Source organism: Eublepharis macularius, chromosome 17, assembly GCF_028583425.1.
Source record: "Eublepharis macularius isolate TG4126 chromosome 17, MPM_Emac_v1.0, whole genome shotgun sequence".
Lineage (NCBI taxonomy): Eukaryota > Metazoa > Chordata > Lepidosauria > Squamata > Eublepharidae > Eublepharis > Eublepharis macularius.
The window spans coordinates 31605677-31623906 of record NC_072806.1 but is presented as its reverse complement, the minus strand read 5'-3'; the positions used below and the strand labels follow the sequence as shown (position 1 = coordinate 31623906).

At 45.6% G+C, this 18230-nt stretch overlaps 1 protein-coding gene across 2 annotated transcripts in view; it reads left to right on the top strand.

Moving 5' to 3' along the window:
• The first annotated feature begins 1426 nt into the window (after nt 1-1426).
• ULK2 (unc-51 like autophagy activating kinase 2) overlaps nt 1427-18230 on the top strand; it is an 81277-nt gene continuing 64473 nt past the window's right edge. For both annotated transcript variants that reach the window (XM_055001289.1, XM_055001288.1), the window contains exons 1-3: nt 1427-2775; nt 4973-5065; nt 10964-11005. In XM_055001289.1, the coding sequence (XP_054857264.1) occupies nt 2683-2775; nt 4973-5065; nt 10964-11005 (228 nt within the window). In that variant the 5' untranslated portion in view covers nt 1427-2682. The remainder of the gene's footprint in view (nt 2776-4972; nt 5066-10963; nt 11006-18230) is intronic.

The window sequence follows — 18230 nt, the reverse complement described above, 5'->3', positions numbered from 1 at the left end:
GGGAACCCATAAGTAAGGGATGGGAGGCAGTTTGATGTAGTGGATAAAAGCGCGGGGCTCTAATCTGGAGAACCAGGTTTGATTCCCCACTCCTCCACTTGAAGCCAGCTGGGTGACCTTGGGTCAGTCACAGCTCTCTCAGAGCTCTCTCAGCCCCACCAACCTCACAGGGTGATTATTGTTGTGGAGATAATAATGACATACTTTGTAAAACCACTCTGAGTGGGTGTTAAGTTGTCCTGAAGGGTGGTATATAAATCTATTATTATTATTATTATTATTAGGGCTAGCAGCTTTGGGCTTAATTACAGCCTTTCATACAGATACCTTGACCAATTATTCGTTACTAGTTCAATCAAGATTTGCTCCATAGTATAAAACTATAAAAAAGATAATATCAGAGCCTCGTACTTGGTAGATATAATAGCATATAACCTCAGAATAGTGCTTACATCGCTGTGCTTCCAAACTATGCCAATGGAGCTACTCACTGGACAATATTTAAAAATATCCCCAGAACAACGCATTTGTATATGCAGAAGATCAGTAGAAGATCTTCCCTGCTGTTTTGGTTTGCCCTTTATACTTGGAGCCCAGAAACAAACTTCTGGCAAAGGCATTAAAGAGCTTGTGTTCCTTTTCCAATTCTGACAAACTAGAATTTATGCTGTCAGATGTGGATCCCATTGTTTCCAACAGGATAGCACTTTTTGCTCTAGCTGCCAGAAAAATTAGAGCAAACAGTGGTTCATAAGAAAGCAGCCTGTTGAAATGAAATGTAATTTATGTGTCCAGATGTGAATTTTTAGACAGATGTAATTTTAGAGCGGTAAATGTGTTTTTAACTTGTAAAGGCCTATGGCCACATGCAATAAATTCGTCTGTCTGTTTACAGAACCTGTGGGAATGTGCATTGTGTGGTAAAGGGTTGCCAACCTCCAGGTGGAACCTGGAGCGCTTCTGGAATTATCACTGGTCTGCAGAGATCTACATCAATTACCTTCGAGGAAAATGTCAGCTTTGAAGGGTGGACTCTCTAAAGCATTATCCCTTGCTAAGGGGCCTACCCTCTTCAACCTCTGCCCTTCCCAGGCTCCACCCTCAAATTTCCAGGAATTTCCCGACCTGGAGTTGGCAACTCCAAGCAGCGAGTTTATTTCTATGTATTCATTTTTAAAAACACTTTTTATAAACCTCAGCTCGACAAAGAAAGCAAAAGAGCAGCCCGACTCTCTTCCCCTCTCGCCCCATTTTCATCTTTGGACGGCGACGTCAACTTTCCCGCGCGGACTCTTTTCCCTCCGCCCTCTTGTGGTTTTATTTTTGGTGGAGGAATCCATACGTCAGATGTCTGCGCAACGCGTCATATAAATGCTGCTCCTCCGCGCGGAATGTTCGTCATTCGCAGCTGGACGCTGGTGGGAAAGGGTGGCCTGGCGGCAGGCGAAGACTAAGGAGCGAGAGGCGGCGGCCTGAGGAGCTACAGCCCACTCACCTGCGAAACAGCTGGACTTTGGGTTGAGGGGAGTGGGAGGATTTGGGCTCCGTCCTTCTTAGGGGGCCCTTTATTTAGCCGGGGGAGGGCGGAGGGGGTCTGAGGAGCCTCCCTGCCTAGCCAGGAGGTGGGGGTGAGGATGTAAGTGGGCTATGAGGAGGGACCGCTGAGGGGGGGTTGCGCCCCCTCCCCCGTTCCCCCTTTGTCCCCAGTTATAAAAGGCCTTAGGGACCATCCCCATAAAATACCTTAATGCCTTCTTTCCTCCTTAAGAGGTTATCAAGTCAAGGGGATCAGTACCCTCCCTTTTAAGGGGTCTTCACCCCCCACCCCACATCCTTACTCAGGGTTATTATCGTATCTTCTCCCCGTATAGATGTCTTAATCTCTCGACCCATTTCAGAGGGTCTTTAATGCCCCTCTTCTCTGACCCTGACATTGTATGGTAACCCCCTCCCCATCCTGATTCTCCTTTCTGACCCAGTTGAGGGGAGTTGTCACTGTGTTCCTCTCTTTTAAAAAACTATTATTGTTTTAAACCCCTCCCCCCCATCCACCTGCACCATTATTTCCCCCTTGTAGGGGCTTTATTACAAATAAAGACATTAACCATCTCTTAAAGATACTCCTTTTTAAAGCTCTTACCCCCCTCCTTCTCTTGTAAAGGTGCTATAGCCCCCCCCATGCCAGGTTGCCTTAAAAATCCCATGTATTGCTATTGCCTGGTGGCTTCCTTCCTTGCAAGCCTTTTGTCTTGGATAATCATAATTGTTATTATTAGTAAAGCACCAAAGGGGACCCTTAATGCCCCTGTTCTTCTGCAGCTAGCTCTGCACCCCTCCCCTAGGAATCCTAACCCCACACGCACACATCTTGACCTGCCCGCATTCCTTCCTTTCCCCATGCCAGAAAAAGCAAGTTGCCTTTGGGAAGCCGGAGCAGTCAGCCAGTACCCTCCTACCCCCTTTGCTTGGGGGGGTGGCTCATGATGGCAGCTGCCCCCCTTCCTCCCTTGGGGGCAGCCTGGAAAGAGAGGCACAGACTCCCCAATCCTGCGCCCCGTTCTTCCTATCCACCAGGCTGGGAGCTGATGTGAGCTTGGTTTAGCTTTCTGTGGTAGCCCCCCTTTCCCCTTGATCCTCACCCCCTCCTGCCCTGAATTTTAAGGGCTTCATGCCCCCTTGGGGATGATGGAGGTGGTGGGGGATTTTGAATACTGCAAGAAGGACCTGATCGGACATGGAGCCTTTGCTGTGGTCTTCAAAGGTCGCCACCGCAAGGTAAAAACAGTGGGGTGGTATTCCCCCCCCCCCCATCATCCACAGGCCATATCTTAGCTGGCTAGACACCTGTCCAAAGGGAAGGGGGCTTGTGCTTAGCATACGTGCTATTGGAGGAAGCATCTGTATTGATACATGGCTCTCAATGCAACCAGGAAGCGGCTTCCTTTATCCTTAACTGCCCCCCCTTTTTCCTACAGGTTTTTCTTGCTGCTTTTAAGGTTTTGTAGCTGCTTAAAGGGCTCTTAAGTGTTCTGGGGAGCCTGCTGATGTCTGCACGTTCTGGCAGAAAGGGCCAGCCTTTGGGTATTTCTTTCTGGCCCGGATGTGGCAGCTACACAGTCTGTATTTCTGAAAATCCATGCCTGTTTTGTTTTTATCAAAAAGCCGTGATGATGTCAGCGTGTTGTTGTGGGTTCCTGTCTTGTTTTCCCCCCTTTTTTAGCTGCAGTGTTTTGCAAAACGTTAGCTTTTCGGGAGGGGGGACTCTTTGCTCCATCCCTTTTTTCTGCTTGTTCTTGTAGATCTCTTCAAGCTTGAAGGGTGAGGGGAGGAAGGAACGAAAGAGACTTCTCTGTGTCAGCATAGAACAGAGAAGATTGTTTTGTGCGCTTGCAGCCAGCATTTTGTCAGGGATTGTTGGTTTTGCATTTTTCTATTTTCTCCCAATTACTGCAAATCTAATAGGAAACTGGTGCTATTCAGATTAAGATTTCACTGATTCCATAGGTATCATCTCCTTTTCCAGCATCACTGCTGTTAATATACAAGGGGTTCTTGGTTCTTTTTAAAGGGGCAGACAGTTTTAAGTACCTTGCCTGTCCTAAGTCTTCCTTCCACATTGCCTAAACGTAGCTTCCGTTGGTTCTTTAAACATCCCCTGTTATAAGAATAATCTGTACTGCTTTTATGCATGTTTGCCTGTGTGGCACATATTTGTTCTGGAATCTTCATCAATTTGTTTTGCCACACATCTGCATCCCTGCCTCAATTCCCCATCTGTTAAAAGGTCAGATTAATTGGCTACCTTGTATAAGGTGAACATTGTGAAGATCAGAGAAAAAAATCCCTTATTAGTCACCCACTTCTTTGACCCCCCCTTCTCAAAAGTTAGACTGTAAACTAACTCTGTGGGACAGAGACTTGTTCATCTTGGCTTATACTTTGTAAAGTAACTTGTACGTTGATGGGGAGACGCACACATCTGTATGTATAAGTAAAGAAATTGACTTAAAAGCTTTTCAAGACAAGATGAAGGCAGTGGCACTTTTTAAAGTTTCAATTTTTTCTGGAACAAAAATAGGCTATTTAGAATTTTCTTGCTTCCTAAAATGACTCCCCCTCCCTCTTTCTGCATTTCCTAGAAGTGTTTGTGATTCAAAGATCACAGCCGTGACTGACTGATACAAAACAAAAGTGTTGTGTAACTAAAATATGACTAGCCACACTGGCCTGCCTTGCTGCTTAACAAATAAAAATCAAACTTTGAAATGGTGGAAGACTAAAATTGGATTAGTCGGGCACTGGAGTTGTAAAAACTTGAGAGGGTTGAAGAGAGTTCTCATGTCTGAGAAGTTTATATGTCTATAGTAGTTTATCTGAGAAGTTCTATATGTCTATAAAAGTTTATCGCAGGCAGGGTTTAGCTGCTTTGGAAGAATATATGGGGGGAGATTTGCATTCTGTGAATTCCAAATATTCTGTTTGAAATCCTTCATAATGTTGCAGAGGCACCTAAGACACCGGTAGTGGACATTAGGCTTAAGATTCATTGGATTTAGAACACACTTGTGCTTTAGACTTCAGAGGAGGAAGGACAGATGGTGGACCACAGCCTTGCCCCTTGTTCCGTAATTATACTTCCGAGGAGCCTTTCTCACAAGCATCACCTCCCCTGCTCTCCTCTGGTCTGACCACTAAGTACCATGTGGTATTCTTGATTTGGCCCTGGAAGGGTGGTCCAGTTGTGGCTCTTATTTATAATGTGTAAGATACTAATTGATAAGGACTGTAGCACCAATCTGCTAGTATCCCCGCTAGCTGAATGCCGTCTTCTTAAGCTTTCTGTGTTGTCCTTGCGTGGTGATGAAATCTGGACATAACAAAATGATTAAGTCTGGGTATTCTTACTTTTGTGCAGGACATCTGAGTTTTGTTCTGTAACTCTAAAACACAAATGTCTCCCTTTCTTTTTCAGAAAACTGATTGGGAAGTGGCAATTAAAAGCATTAACAAAAAGAATTTGTCTAAGTCTCAGCTCCTGCTTGGGAAAGAGATAAAAATTTTAAAGGTATGTTTGTCATAATCCTCAAGACCTTTCCTTATCGTATGTTTTATTTTCAGAGGAGATGGGAGCAGATCCAACACTTTTGCCTTTTATGCCTTGCAAAGGCCAAGAACTTGGAGGGGCAACAGCGGAGGCTGAGCTACTCCCTCTAGAAATAGTCGTAGAACAGACTGAGAGCCTGTTAGATAGCTAGCATGGAAAGTCTGAGCATTAGAGCTTTATTCTTTGATTTCTGAGTACCAGAGCATTGATTTCTGAGTAGCCTATCCATTGTACTAGTCACAGTGTCCCGAAAACCTTTGCCTTCAAGTGTTAGACAAAAAGAAAAGTTCCTAGTCCTTCAAGATACCTTGTGAAAAAGTATTTTATGCCTGTGGACATGCAGGAGTTTGCCATGTTGTGTATTCACATTTTTCCCAAGTCAGCCTCTTCGAAACGCAGCATGTTTCCAGCTCTTGTTTATTTTTGTAACATTTACACTCCCTCTTTCTTCCGACATGGACCTCAAGAGGGTGTACACGGGTGGGGGATGGGGTCCCACGAGGCCTCCCATCTAGACACTGACCAGATCCAGACCTGCTTAGCTCCAGCAAAGGGTGCTACTGCATGTGAGATTGCAGCTTGTATTTGTAAGCAGGTGGTCGATCCCTGCTGAAATCCCAGCGGCCAGTGGACTGATTGAATGAGATTCCTTATTGTGTGGGGGAAGAATGCCGTGAAATTCTGTAATGCTTGTCTCTGACAAGCAGAGTAATAATTACGCAAAATAATAAATATGCATAAGCTTGGTGAACATTTTAAACAATGTAAACAAGAAACAGAACCTAGTTTTTCTAGATGAAAATATTTGAATTTGCTTAACGCAGCATTTGAAAGGGAGGGTGTTGCAGCGTAAAATACATGTTGATTATATTAGTCTTTTGCATAGGCGTAGAGCCAGCACCAACTTGTGGAATTTGATGTCTTGTAACTGTACAGAGTTTTAAAAACAAACCTCTTCCTAGTCTTGACTTGGAATAGTGTGGATGGCAGCTTTGGTGAAATTTTCCCTGAGTTCTTTCACTCTGAGATGACCCTAGAGGCTTAAGAAATAAGTGAACAAAATGAGCAAATACAGGGTTACCTTTAGGGTTTGTGAACTAGAGCTGTGAGCTATAAAAAAAATAGATTTGGTAGCAGCACACGTGGTTACTAGGATTGTAGGTTTTTGGATTTCATATTTTGTAGATTTTAGGTGTTGCAAGAATTTATATCTTGATCATTTTCACTGTTGCTTTTCCCAGTTTATTTTTTAATTCTATTTTAATGTATTTGGTACAAAAATGTTTGTTGTGTAAATTAACAGAAAAAGTTGCATTGCAGAAATAAAGGAGCATGGAAATAAGTGTTCAGTTTTCACAAGGGAGAAGCCAAATCAAACGGGGGAGTTTTTGAGAGGAAATGATGGTTTTATGAAAGTTGGAATCATCCCAAATGTGTGCACGCACGCGCACATGTGTACACATCATCACTTCTCTGTGCAAGATTTGCAGTGCTTATGGATCTTGCAGGTGAAAAAAACCCAGGGGATAGGATACTAGGCTTCTGATGAATTTTTTTCGTGGGCCTTTTTCCCTCCTGCAAAAATCAATGTGATTTTAGAGACACCTAGAGGTGAATACGGGTTGGAACTCTTCAGTGGTGGTCAGCCCTCTGCAGCTCTCTGCCTCAGTGAGGATGGAATTCTGAAGTTCCTGCAACAGAGTGATGGGCCAGGCCACCCAGTCAGGTTGGACTTGGATAGTGTCATGTCCCACCTCTTGTTCCTGATTGGTCCACAAGTGTAGGGTTGTAGAATTCTGATGTGTGGAGGCGCCCAGCCCTTTGGTGCCTGTTGGGTCCATGAGTTGGGAAGTAAGAATGCAGGTGAGTTCTGTCCAGTGCTTGGCATTGCTTTGGCACTTAGAGGCAATTGGCTTGTGGCTTTGATAATGCCTTGTGTGCACTGGATTGCAGTGCACCTTCTTTGGCTCCATCTTGGACCTGGGTGTTGGTCAATCAGTCTTTGGGTTCTGCTTTTGAGGGCATTTCTGCTGGAGGCGGCCAGTTCAACAGACAGAGTTGCTGCTCTCTGTTCACACCCACCTCTTCCTTCTGTATTAGACACTAAATACCAGAGAATACCTTTTGGGAGCTTCATTTGGGACAGGCAAGCAGTTGATCTGTGTGGTATCATGTGTGATAAAATTAAGCAAATGTTGGTGACATGAGCAGCAGTGTTTTTGCTCCTCCATATTCAGTGGCATATGTAGGGGTCTCTGGATCTGGTGGAGGGTCCCTTACCGTTTCCCTCTTCTCACTGAATCAGAATACAGTTGTTATTGTAAAACATGCATGTGCATGCATAGTGTCGTGTCAGCAGTGATGTTCCTCAAGTTTGTAGGGAAATGCCTTGGTGTTCTTTAGAAAATCGATGTGATAGTTCTGCAGTTGTCGGTGATGTGCCAAACGTCTTACAAGTGCTGCATTTGAGTGTCATTCCACACTGCAGTTAAACTCCAATGCAGCTTATTGCTGTGTTCATGCCTACACCTTGCTCCTCCCACCTCATCTCACATTCAGCGTGTGATTGAACACTTCCTAGCTTGGTCTATCTCCTGTTCCCTGTGATATCAAAACGCAGGCACCAGAGTGAAAGGAAGTTTGTATTCTCCTGAGCCCCTTCAGGTGGTGCTGTAAAACTGGGGGTTTAGTATCTTGGCTGGTGGGGTAGGAAAGCAATTTCCAAAGGTGCCTGCATCTGGACACCATGGCAGACGGGAGCCCAATTGAGCGCTTTCCGGTTCGAGCAAACGCTGTGCCCAAGAGGAAGGAGGGGCATGAGCACAACAGCACAGCTTGTAGGGACGCCTGAATTGAGCCTCTATCAGATTTTGTGATATGCCAGCCCAGTTTCAACTCCAGAAGCAGAAGTAACTGCATTCTCTACCCTCTCCCCATTTTTCCCTGTTGCATTGCAGGTTCCCCTCTCACCTGGCAGTTTGGTAGCAGGCCTTATGGTTTACTAATGCAGCAGAATTCATATAGGTTACTGTGCCGGGTTTATCGTATGTGGGGCCCCTTTTTGTGTCCAGCTCTCTCTTTCAAGCATACTTCCTTATCATCCTCTTGCTCCATTCGTTGAGTTGTAATCTGCCATGCTGGAAACTTCCAGAAGTATTTCCCCATACATCAGGGGTAGCTTTAAGCTTTCTTGGCATCCAGTTTAAGGCTACCTCAGAATCTGAGCATTTCAGCTCTTCTCAGCAACTTACAGCTTAATTTTTTTTAAATAAAGGGCATCAGCCATTATTCAGCTGTGTGTGAAGTGCAGCAAGAGCATCCACAGCAAGCTTTAACATCCCATTATGTCTAATTCTACAGTGAATTTTAGAAACAAGTTCTGTTCCATTAAAGGTTCATAGACAGTTGCGAATGGTTACTGTTCTGCACTGAAAGGCGGACTTGCTTAGGTCACGCATGAAGCTGCCTTACACGGAATCAGACCATCCAGGTCAGTACTGTCTGCTCAGGTGGGCCGTGGCTCTCCAGGATCTCAGGTGGAGATCTTTCACATCACCTGCTATCTGACCTTTTCTACTGGAGATGCCCGGCGATTGAACCTGAGACCTTCCACATACCGAGCAGAAACTATACTGCTGAGCCAGGGTCCCTCCCCTCTGCTAGTAAGCCATGAGTTACTAAAGCTTCTTCACTCCCTGTTGGTTTTGATACCGTTGACCACAGTAGGGATCTTGACGTGGTAGCAGTCCATAGAGCTCCTTGCAGTGATCGTGCACTTGCCTGACTGATAGGCCCCAGACAGTGTTGTTGGGGAGCTGCTGTTCTGTCCCATGGGAGTTCCTCTCTTGCTTATGTGGTGGTGCGTGCAAGCCCTCCAACTACTATACGATGCTTCTCTTGACTCACTACCTAATGCCTCATCGAAATTGTTTTCTAGTTACCTTTATGTATTGCTGCTAAGGAAACTACGTATTTCAAAAAGATCTGGGGCAATTGACTGATGGCTTTTATATTATCTAAAGCATGAGTGGCCGTTATTTTGCTTTTTTGTCCCGGGAGCTTCCGGTATATCTTGACATCTGTTTTGCACCTGACACTGCAAGAAGTCCGTAGGGTTTTTATTTGAAGAAAAGTACAAAACCTGCAGACTTCCGGGCTCTGCCAGTATGCCCAGAAACAGCTCCATTTTTGTACTTAATATCTAGCCTGATGAAGAATTCTGGGGAGCAGGAAAGTTTGCACATGATATTTTGTGATTTAAAAAAAAAACATTTTATTAAAATAAAAAGGGAATACAAGAAGAAAGAGGGATAAAGGAAGGGGACAAGAAAAACAAATATAAATCTGTGTGCTACAAGGATGATCAGAGTACAAAAATCGTAACCTGTCTATTTTGTGATATTTTGATCCTGGCAGTAGAGTGTGCCCTCAAATCATAACTGACTTATGGTGACCCCGGTGGGGTTTTCATGGCAAGAAATTAACAGAGGTGGTTTGCTGCTGCCTGCCTCTGCGACCGTGAGGTCTCCTATCTAGTTACTAACCAAGGCCAACCTTGCTTCGCTTCTGAGATCTGATGAGGTCCAGCTCACCTGGGCTATCCAGGTCAGGGCTATATTTTTGATCCTAATCAAAAATATTATACTACTGTTAAGTTTGGATTTTTTTCTGTGGACCAGCACGCCTGTTGACAGTCTTTGCCCATTGGGGTTATCCTAGGCAAGATTCTGCCTTCTTTTCCAGGGCTTTTTAGACCTTTGTCAAGAAATCTTAAGCACCACAGGTCAGCTGATGACTCCACACACACAGCCAGATCAGGCAGTGGGACCCTTACACAGTTGCCTGGGGTGAACAGGGACGAACTGCCCACGACTCCAGACGAGATGGAGATGTTTAGCTGGGAGATTATGCTGCTGTGTGGGATTGCCTTCCTGAGGGGATCAGGGGCATCCCAGAGGGTTGGAGACAGTCTTGCTTCCAGAACACCAGTCTGTGGCTGTTGCCAGGAGCGCTTTATACCAGCTGAGATGAGTACGCTTGCTGCGAGCACTCCTAGAGGTACATGCTGTGGTTGGACTGCTGTAAAGTACTTTGTCTGGTTGCCTTTGAAGACTGTTCATATCTCAGTGGTGTACTTACTAGCAGGAACGTGCTGATGGGAGGACGTAACTGTGGAGCTGAAGAGTTTCATAATTGACTCTAGATTTGTTTCTGGGTATAATGCAGAGTCTGGTTTTAATCTTTAAAATTCTTAGTGGCCTGGGTTACGGCTGCCTCGGGGAGCATCTTGTGCTGTCAGAGGGCATCAGCAGAGGCCTTGCTCTGACTCCCACCTTTGTTTCCAGTTAGATTGATGGAGAGAAGGAACACACAGCCTTCTCAGTTTGGTTTGGTGGTTAAGAGCGGCAGGACTCTAATCTGGAGAGCCAGGTTCGATTCCCCACTCCTCCTCTTGAAGCCATCTGGGTGACCTTGGGTCAGTAACAGCTCTCTCGGAGCTCTCTCAGCCCCATCCACCTCACAGGGTAATTATTGTGAGGAAAGTAATAACACACTCTGTAATCTGCTCTGAGGGCGGCATTAAGTTGTCCTGAAAGGCAGTATATAAACTGAATGTTGTTGTTGTTGTTAGAAGTAGCAGTTGAGCTCCATGATGCTTAGAAGGCCAACTCCGCTGCATCCTTCAGGGAAAAAGGCAAGCATTTAGGGTAAAGGACAGCAATTGGACTTCTGAAAATTGGTGGCTGTTTCCCATATTCTAATCGTCACCCGTGGAGGTGCCTTTGCTGAGCGTGGATTCTCCTTGCAGAGTCGCTTTGCGGCATGTCTCTGAATTTCTTCTTTTCTCTTTTTCTCCAGGAACTTCAACATGAGAATATTGTAGCTCTCTATGATGTCCAGGTAAGTTAGTTTTATGGTGTGTAGTTCTTGCAGAATTTTTAAATACTTATAGACCAGTGTATACTTACCAAAAACACAAATCTGGCAGTGGTGAAAGGAAAATTTGCCCTTTCCAGAAAAAAAAAATTGCGCTTGGTGAGAAATAATTTGTTTTTTAAACTAGACACTTGTGATGAAATAGTTCAGTTGAATGTGCAGAGGCAGGCACCTTCTAAGGAGTGCTTCAGGCCATGGATCCAGAGGAGTTAGCCGTGTTCGTCTGTAGTAGCAAAATAATAAAATGTCCAGTAGCACCTTTAAGACTAACCAACTTTATTGTAGCATAAGCTTCCGAGAACCACAGCTCTCTTCGTCAGACGCATCGTCAGTTTTCGAGAACCACAGCGCTCTTCATCAGATGCATCTTAAAGGTGCTACTGGACTCTACTATTTTGCTTCTGGCTATGGTGTCCTAAGAACGAGGGTGGGCTTTTTCTGCTGGGAGAATGAATACCTTGGGAAACAGGGAGAACTTTCCTGAAACGTACATTCGCAAGTGCCCGAACTAGGAGCTGACACAGTGTCAACAGCTCTTCTTTTCACTTAGGCCTGCCAAAAAGACCTCATATTGTGGACTGGATGGCTATCAGTAGTTAACAGGGATCGTTCCTCTGGCTTATTGCTGGCTGATGGTCACTTGGATCTGGTGCGTTTTGCATCCTTAGTGTGTGTTAGCCAAAGCATTCATGGGGATTTTGAATGTATTTGACCCACAGCGTGTGCAGAGCCCACCACCGGGAATCTATGTGCGCCTCCTGAAGCAGAAGCATGGATTAAAATGACCTTTTGGTTCAAGCTTTTCTGACTAGCATGAGAGCCCAGAGGGCCTACTTCCTTTCATCGGGATGTAAAGGTTACTAGTTCAAAGTTCTCTGGGCAGTGTGCGAGTCTGTCTGGATTTCTTCAGGAGGAGGTCCGTGATGTTCCCTAAGGATCTGCGTGTAGCTATATTTATGACAGTACAGCTTGTGCAAGTTAGTTACCCAGCTTCTAGTCCCCACGGTCCCTCGTACTCATTTATGATTCTCTAGTTGTTATAAAAAACCAATGCCCAGAGCTCTTGGGGAAAGAGTAGCATGTTATAAACATGGCAACCCTTTGTTGGGATCCTTCTCCCTGACTCCCAGCATGCTCGCTGTTGAATGGGGTAGAAATGAGATGTGTTTCGTTGCCTTGGCCTGTTTGGCTCCAGAGTAAAAGGAGGCAAGAAGAAGCTGTTGGCAGACTGATTGCTGGCTCCTCCTCTCCATTTCTTCGGGCAAGCCTTGCCTTGGGCCTATGCCACTTGCTGATGCTGTAGCAGATCAGTAGATTTTCTGAATGTAAGTTCCCTCTCTTGTCTGTCTGCCTTGGTGTTTTGGGACCTGATTCTCAAGATGCGTGTCTTCCAGTTCAGAACCTGTAAGGTGTTGCTCAGTCATTGGGCTGGCCGGTCATTTTGAGCCGAGAATGACTGGAGGGACCCCCCTTCCCTGTTAAGTTTCCATCTTCCCTATAAGCTAAATGAGTCAGAGGCCTCTAAATTGTCGTGTTGCCGGTCCTAGGAGCCAAAGAGATTGGCTGAAGATGCAAGGCTCTTCTCTAATTAGCAAATGGAGCATGTGAGTAATGGGCCAGGTGAGGAGTCAGTTGCCGGCTGGATGCTGGCCGCAGGCCACTGTCAGGCAGAGTGCTGGCATCTGCTGCCATGAGGTCATCTGCTGCCCATGCTTTAGCTGGTTCTGTCACTAACAGATTGATGAAGTCTGTGGAGCCCAGACTGCAAAGCAAATCCCCACCCCACCCTGGTTCACGTTTTCAGTGCTCAGAATTTTTGAAATGGATGTTGTAGTCAGAGTTAAACAGACTTATAGCTGTAGAACAGTGTGTGTGTGTGTGTGTGTGTGAGAGAGAGAGAGAGAGAGCAATGCCAGCCACCTTGGTCAGCATTGCAGTAGGCTGGAACATTCTCTAGGTAAACAGGGACTCATCATCCTTTCCAGCATGCCAGAAATTGTTTCCTGAAAATGAAATGCCACACATGGCATGGAGCTAAAGATTTGTAATGGCACGGTGGAGGCTGCTGCTGCTGATCCCAACAGAAAGACTTGCCCTTTTGCCTTTGTGGGAGATTGAAGCCAACCCACTCCCCATATAATAGATATGTAGATTGGGAGGCCGTCAGCTCTGTTAGAGCCTGGCTGGCCACCTGTTTTTAAGATTTTTTTTCGGGCTCTAGTTTGCATGTTCAAGGGGCAGTTTGTGTCCCCTGATACTTTTGGCTCTTGATCTGTGCTAACCTAGCCTCTCCCCTCTTCTGTAACTTTTGTACATTCAAGACTTACTTTAGCAGCCGTATTAGCTTACGGTCAGGGCAGAAAAGAAAAAACGTAATGTTTTACATACATGCTGCATTTTGCAGTGTGGCCCAACCTTCAAACAAGAAAATCACCTGCTTCCAGTAGTCAGATTGTGTTGAAAAGCAGAAATCAGGGGGATGGCTGTGTTTTGCAGTAGCTGGCACAAAAAGGCCCCCTGCGTTCAAATCTCACATAGGTCATCCTGTGTCCAGGCTGCTTCTAACAGCTTGGATGATGAAATGCTCTTGTGTTAAAAATGTCCCTGCACGTGGAAAGCTACTTGAGGGGACAAGCTCTTCCCTCAGTTTTCTGTATCTAGGGGCTTCCCCCCCCCCCGTTACGCATGCCATCCCTCCTGCGTTCTGAACTATCAGCGCCCCGAACACAGGGCCACCAGCTCATCTGTGAGAACTGAGCTTTAGAGTAACAGCCTTCTTACACTGTGTGTGGAGCCTTGCATACCGGTGTGCGAACCAGCAGGATTTGTGTGAGTTTGCTTTGTGGTCCTGCTGCGGCAGTCACTTAAACACCGAGTGTGATAGCCGCACTGTCCAAGTGAGCATTTTGCAGCCTTCCTGGTGTCGTGTCGCCCCTCATGGCCCGTCCTGCTTTTACTGACTTAACTCGTCAAACTCTTGGCTCACAGGGAGGGAGATAACCAGTTTCCTACACCTGCTTGTAGCAGCTCTGCTTCCCTTACATAAAAGTTACTCGGAAACATGACTCCCATATTTTCCTGGACTGTCTTGGAAAGACTCCAAGCTTGGTAAAGGTTAGCTGTAAAATGCCTTGTATCTCGGAGCCGAGAGGCAGAGTGGGATGGGGCAAGTGGCCATGTTTGCATTCCTTCCAGCCTTCCCTTAATTAAAAGCCTGGCTGTTTGCTAGGAGAGAGGATATATGAATGTCATCTCTTTTTGATATATTGCATGGATGTTTAGAACAAAATGTAAAACTTGGCAGGATTGTCGGGATTCCGTTGAGACAATTGATCTCAGTTAAATATGTGTGAAAGAGCATAGTAGTGGACAAAAATAAGGATGGCATTTCTTTGTGCCCCTGCTCTTATGAAACACCAGGTCTACATCTTTAACCTAACAAGATAATACTAATGTGTAAGCCTTGAAGGACAGGAATGTTTGTGACTTGGGCTAGCCAGCTTGACCTATCTTATCCTGCCGTTAGGGGCTGAATTTCCCTCCACCACCTGGGCTACTTACAGAGCGAGGGGCCTGGGGAAGTATTTCTTCACACAGGATGCAATTGCCTTATGGAGTTTATTGCCTTAGGACACAGCAACGGCCACTAGCATTTATGGGTTTAAAGGGGGCTAGACAAGTTCTTGGAGGGTGGGGCTCATTAGTGGCTATTAGCCATGATGTTTAGATGGGACCTTCCTACCCTGGGGAGAGGGGGTTCTCTGTTATGAAGCTTATTTTGGGGAGACCAGTGGAGTTAACATCTGTTGCCCTCATGCCACCCTCTTTCTGTCTTTCATTTTTATCCTACTCTCTCCAAGGAGCTCAGTGTGGTGTGCATGATTCTCCCTTCTCTCATTTTACCCTCGCACCTGGCCTTGGAGTTAGTTAAGGTGGACCGCGAAGCTGGCCGAGCCTCCAGTTTGTAATGCAGCTCACAGCGCGCCACCAGAGTCTTTTACTTTCACTTCCACGGCAGTATCAGTTGGCAACCTGCACTTGAGGTAGTCTGAAGCACAAACTGCCTCTCCCTTCCTGATGTGAGTTCTTTGACAGCTCCATTAGCTTTGCTTTGAAAGGGCTCATTGCTTTTGATTAAAGCTTCTGGTGGAAAAGCTGATAAGCAGATAAAACACAGGCGGAGGGTGTTGAGTGTTGGCAAATAATGTTTTCGGATCAGAGACACAAGTCTTTGGGTTGGCTTGCTTTATAGGATGGAGTATACTGCCTCCTGCATTCATCGAAACAAGTGGACTGGCCAGTTTCAAAAGGAACGTATGTCTGCATAAGAGTGTTCTATAGAATTAGTGTGGGAGACATAAATGAGAGAAGAGTTAGGGTTGGGCTACCTTTATGGGCTTTTCTGGAGTGAACCAAGTATTTGGAGTCAGAATGGATATAGGATCCTGGCGATTACTTGCTGAAAAACCTGGAGGTGCTTGCTGAGTAATTGGATGCAGTCACGTGGTGATCTTTCCCCAAGGAATTGTTCCAAAAGCTGCTCCTCCAAAGTCGGACGTAACCTTGGATCACTCTTCAACCCCATTGGTTAGTAACTGATGGCTACAGGGCAGAGCCTGCCTGCAAACAACTTCCTCCCTTACACTCCATTTACGGAGGGGAGAAAACAGGCAAACCACTTTGTCCGTATAACCTGGATTTCTAGAGATCATTTGAGGAGTATCAGTTGCTAGGAGAATGAAGCAAAGTCGGGCTTTGCCCACTATAGACCATTGCTGTCCTCAGACTGATAAATAGTCCCCTACCCAGAAGCTGCAAAAGCAGAAAAGGGAGCGGATACCACAATTTCAACCCTAAGTTTTTTTAATTACAGGATCCTTTAAGCTTCTCTCTCTCTCTCTCTCTCTCTCTCTCTCTCTCTCTCACACTCACTCACTCACTCACTCACTCACTCACTCACTCACTCACTCACTCACTCACTCACTCACTCACTCTTTTTCTGCTTGTTTCTTCTTATCCAACCACTGAGACTTGATGCATCACTTAGCATGCATGAGCTGCGCAGAAACAGAAAAAGGCTCATTCCCTTGGACACGAGCCACCATTGGCGAGCTGTTAACATGGGCATGTTGCTCGTTAGTCAAGTGCTGAAGCAGGACCAGTAACTGCTACTGGTTTCCGTAAGGTGGCCACACAAAGCTTTTGTCGGTTGGAGCTTGCGTTTATCGTTTTATACAAGCAGAGCCTATCCGTTTAGGCAACGGTGTTTCTCCTCTAAGATCCTCTTCTCTAGAGATGCCTGCGGATTATGCCTGGGATCTTCTGCTTGCAAAGCATGTGCTGTGCTGATGAGTCTCATAACCCCTTCCCAGAACAGAAAATGTGTAAAATCCAGGGATTCCCAACCTGGGTACCAGGAACTCTGGGGGAGGACACAGAAGTATTGCGAGGGGTCTGTGAATCCATACGTGCGCTAAGTGGTGTCATTTTGATCTTTTTGACATTATATATTTTCTCAGTCGATCGATATTAATAGTAAAGCTAATATCATGGGGGGTACGTGAAAATTTTTGATGATTAAAAAAGGGTTATCTTGAAAAAATTGAGAACCACCCCGGTTTATGTCGTGTCAGGTTGTCGGTCCGTGTAGCTCAGTAATGCAGCAGCTCTCTAGAACATCATTCAAAAAAATTCCAGGAAATCTGGAATTCAGGGAATCCCCCAAAATCCAGAAATCTTAAAATATGGGAAAGATTCTCCAATCCAGTTATGACAGATCAGAGAATCCCAGGTTTATTTGGCCCTTATTCCCTATGAGGAAAACTATGAGTGGGCTGGGGGTGGTATTTTTTCAAGCAAACTCCACCAAATTTTCAAGGAAGCTACTCCTGACTGTCTTCTAAAGACCACCCAAGTTTCAGGAAGATTGGACCCCGAGGTCCAGTTCTGTGGGCCACTGAAGTGGGTGCTTTCAGCCACTCTCCATTGTTTCCTAGAGGGGAAACATTTCCAAGCAGGCTTTCAGGCAGAACCACACAGGAGCAAGCCTGCCAGTGGCCAAAGGCACACTCCCAAATGCAAGAAGAAGCCCAACAGGATGAAACTGAAGTTAGGGAACGGATGGAATCCGCCCCCAGAACCAAAGTGAATCAAGGGGACCAACATGAAACCAGAGAATCACGTTCAAACAGAATTTCACCCAAACCAAACTGAAGAAAGGGATGCTGTTGCAACTGAGCCCAAGCCAGGCAGACGAAGAGAGCTCCTGCGCAGATTGGCCACTGCCCCATTTTTGCCTTGCTTCCCCCTCCCCCCTTGGAAAAAAAGCAGGAGAAGCCCAGGAAGGAGCCAGCCAGAGCCTGAAGCCACATTACCCGAATTTACCCGTACTTGTCCAGGGGTCTGGATCCAGGTTCCCCGGATAGGTTCCAGAATTCTCTGCTTTCATTTCGGAAAGACAGATTTAGCCAGATCAGCAGAAATCTGTTTTTTTTTCTGGATCCAGTTTGCACACCCCTACTTCGTACAAACATGGGCTTTATTTATTTTATGTACTTAATTTATACACCATCTTTCACACCAGTAGGGACCAAAAGCAGCTTGCATTGTTCTTATCTCCATTTGATCACCACAACGACCCTATGAGGTAGGTTAAGCTGAGAATGTGTGGTTGGCTCAAGGTCACCCAGCAGTCTTCCATAGCAGAGGAGATTCTAATCTGGGTCTTCCAGATCCTACTAGGACTCTCTAAACATTGCCCCACACTGGATCTTTTCTCAGAGAGCCACCTACCAGAGATTAAGCGTAGGAAAGTGTGTGCTCTGTCATTGAATTAATCGGCCTGCCCGTTATATGAAGTTGACTTCAAAATGTCATGAAGTCGATTCATTTCGCTCTGTATTGACTGGCAGCAACTTTCTGGGGAGAAAGAGAGACTGTCTTAAGATCATTTAAGTAGATCTCGAACCTGGGGCTTTCTGCACACTCCTTATTCTGTTTTTGAACAGCCACGGGCTGTGGCTCAAGCAGAGTTAATATGATTCTAGTGTCTAGATTTTCCTTATGCATTTTGAATGTTTTTCCCCAGGCTCAGCATAAATTGAGAGATCGAAGAAGCCATGTAATATTGTTTATGAAGAGACCCCAAATGAACACAACAGACTTTGAAAGCTTTTTGACCTTTCCAGAA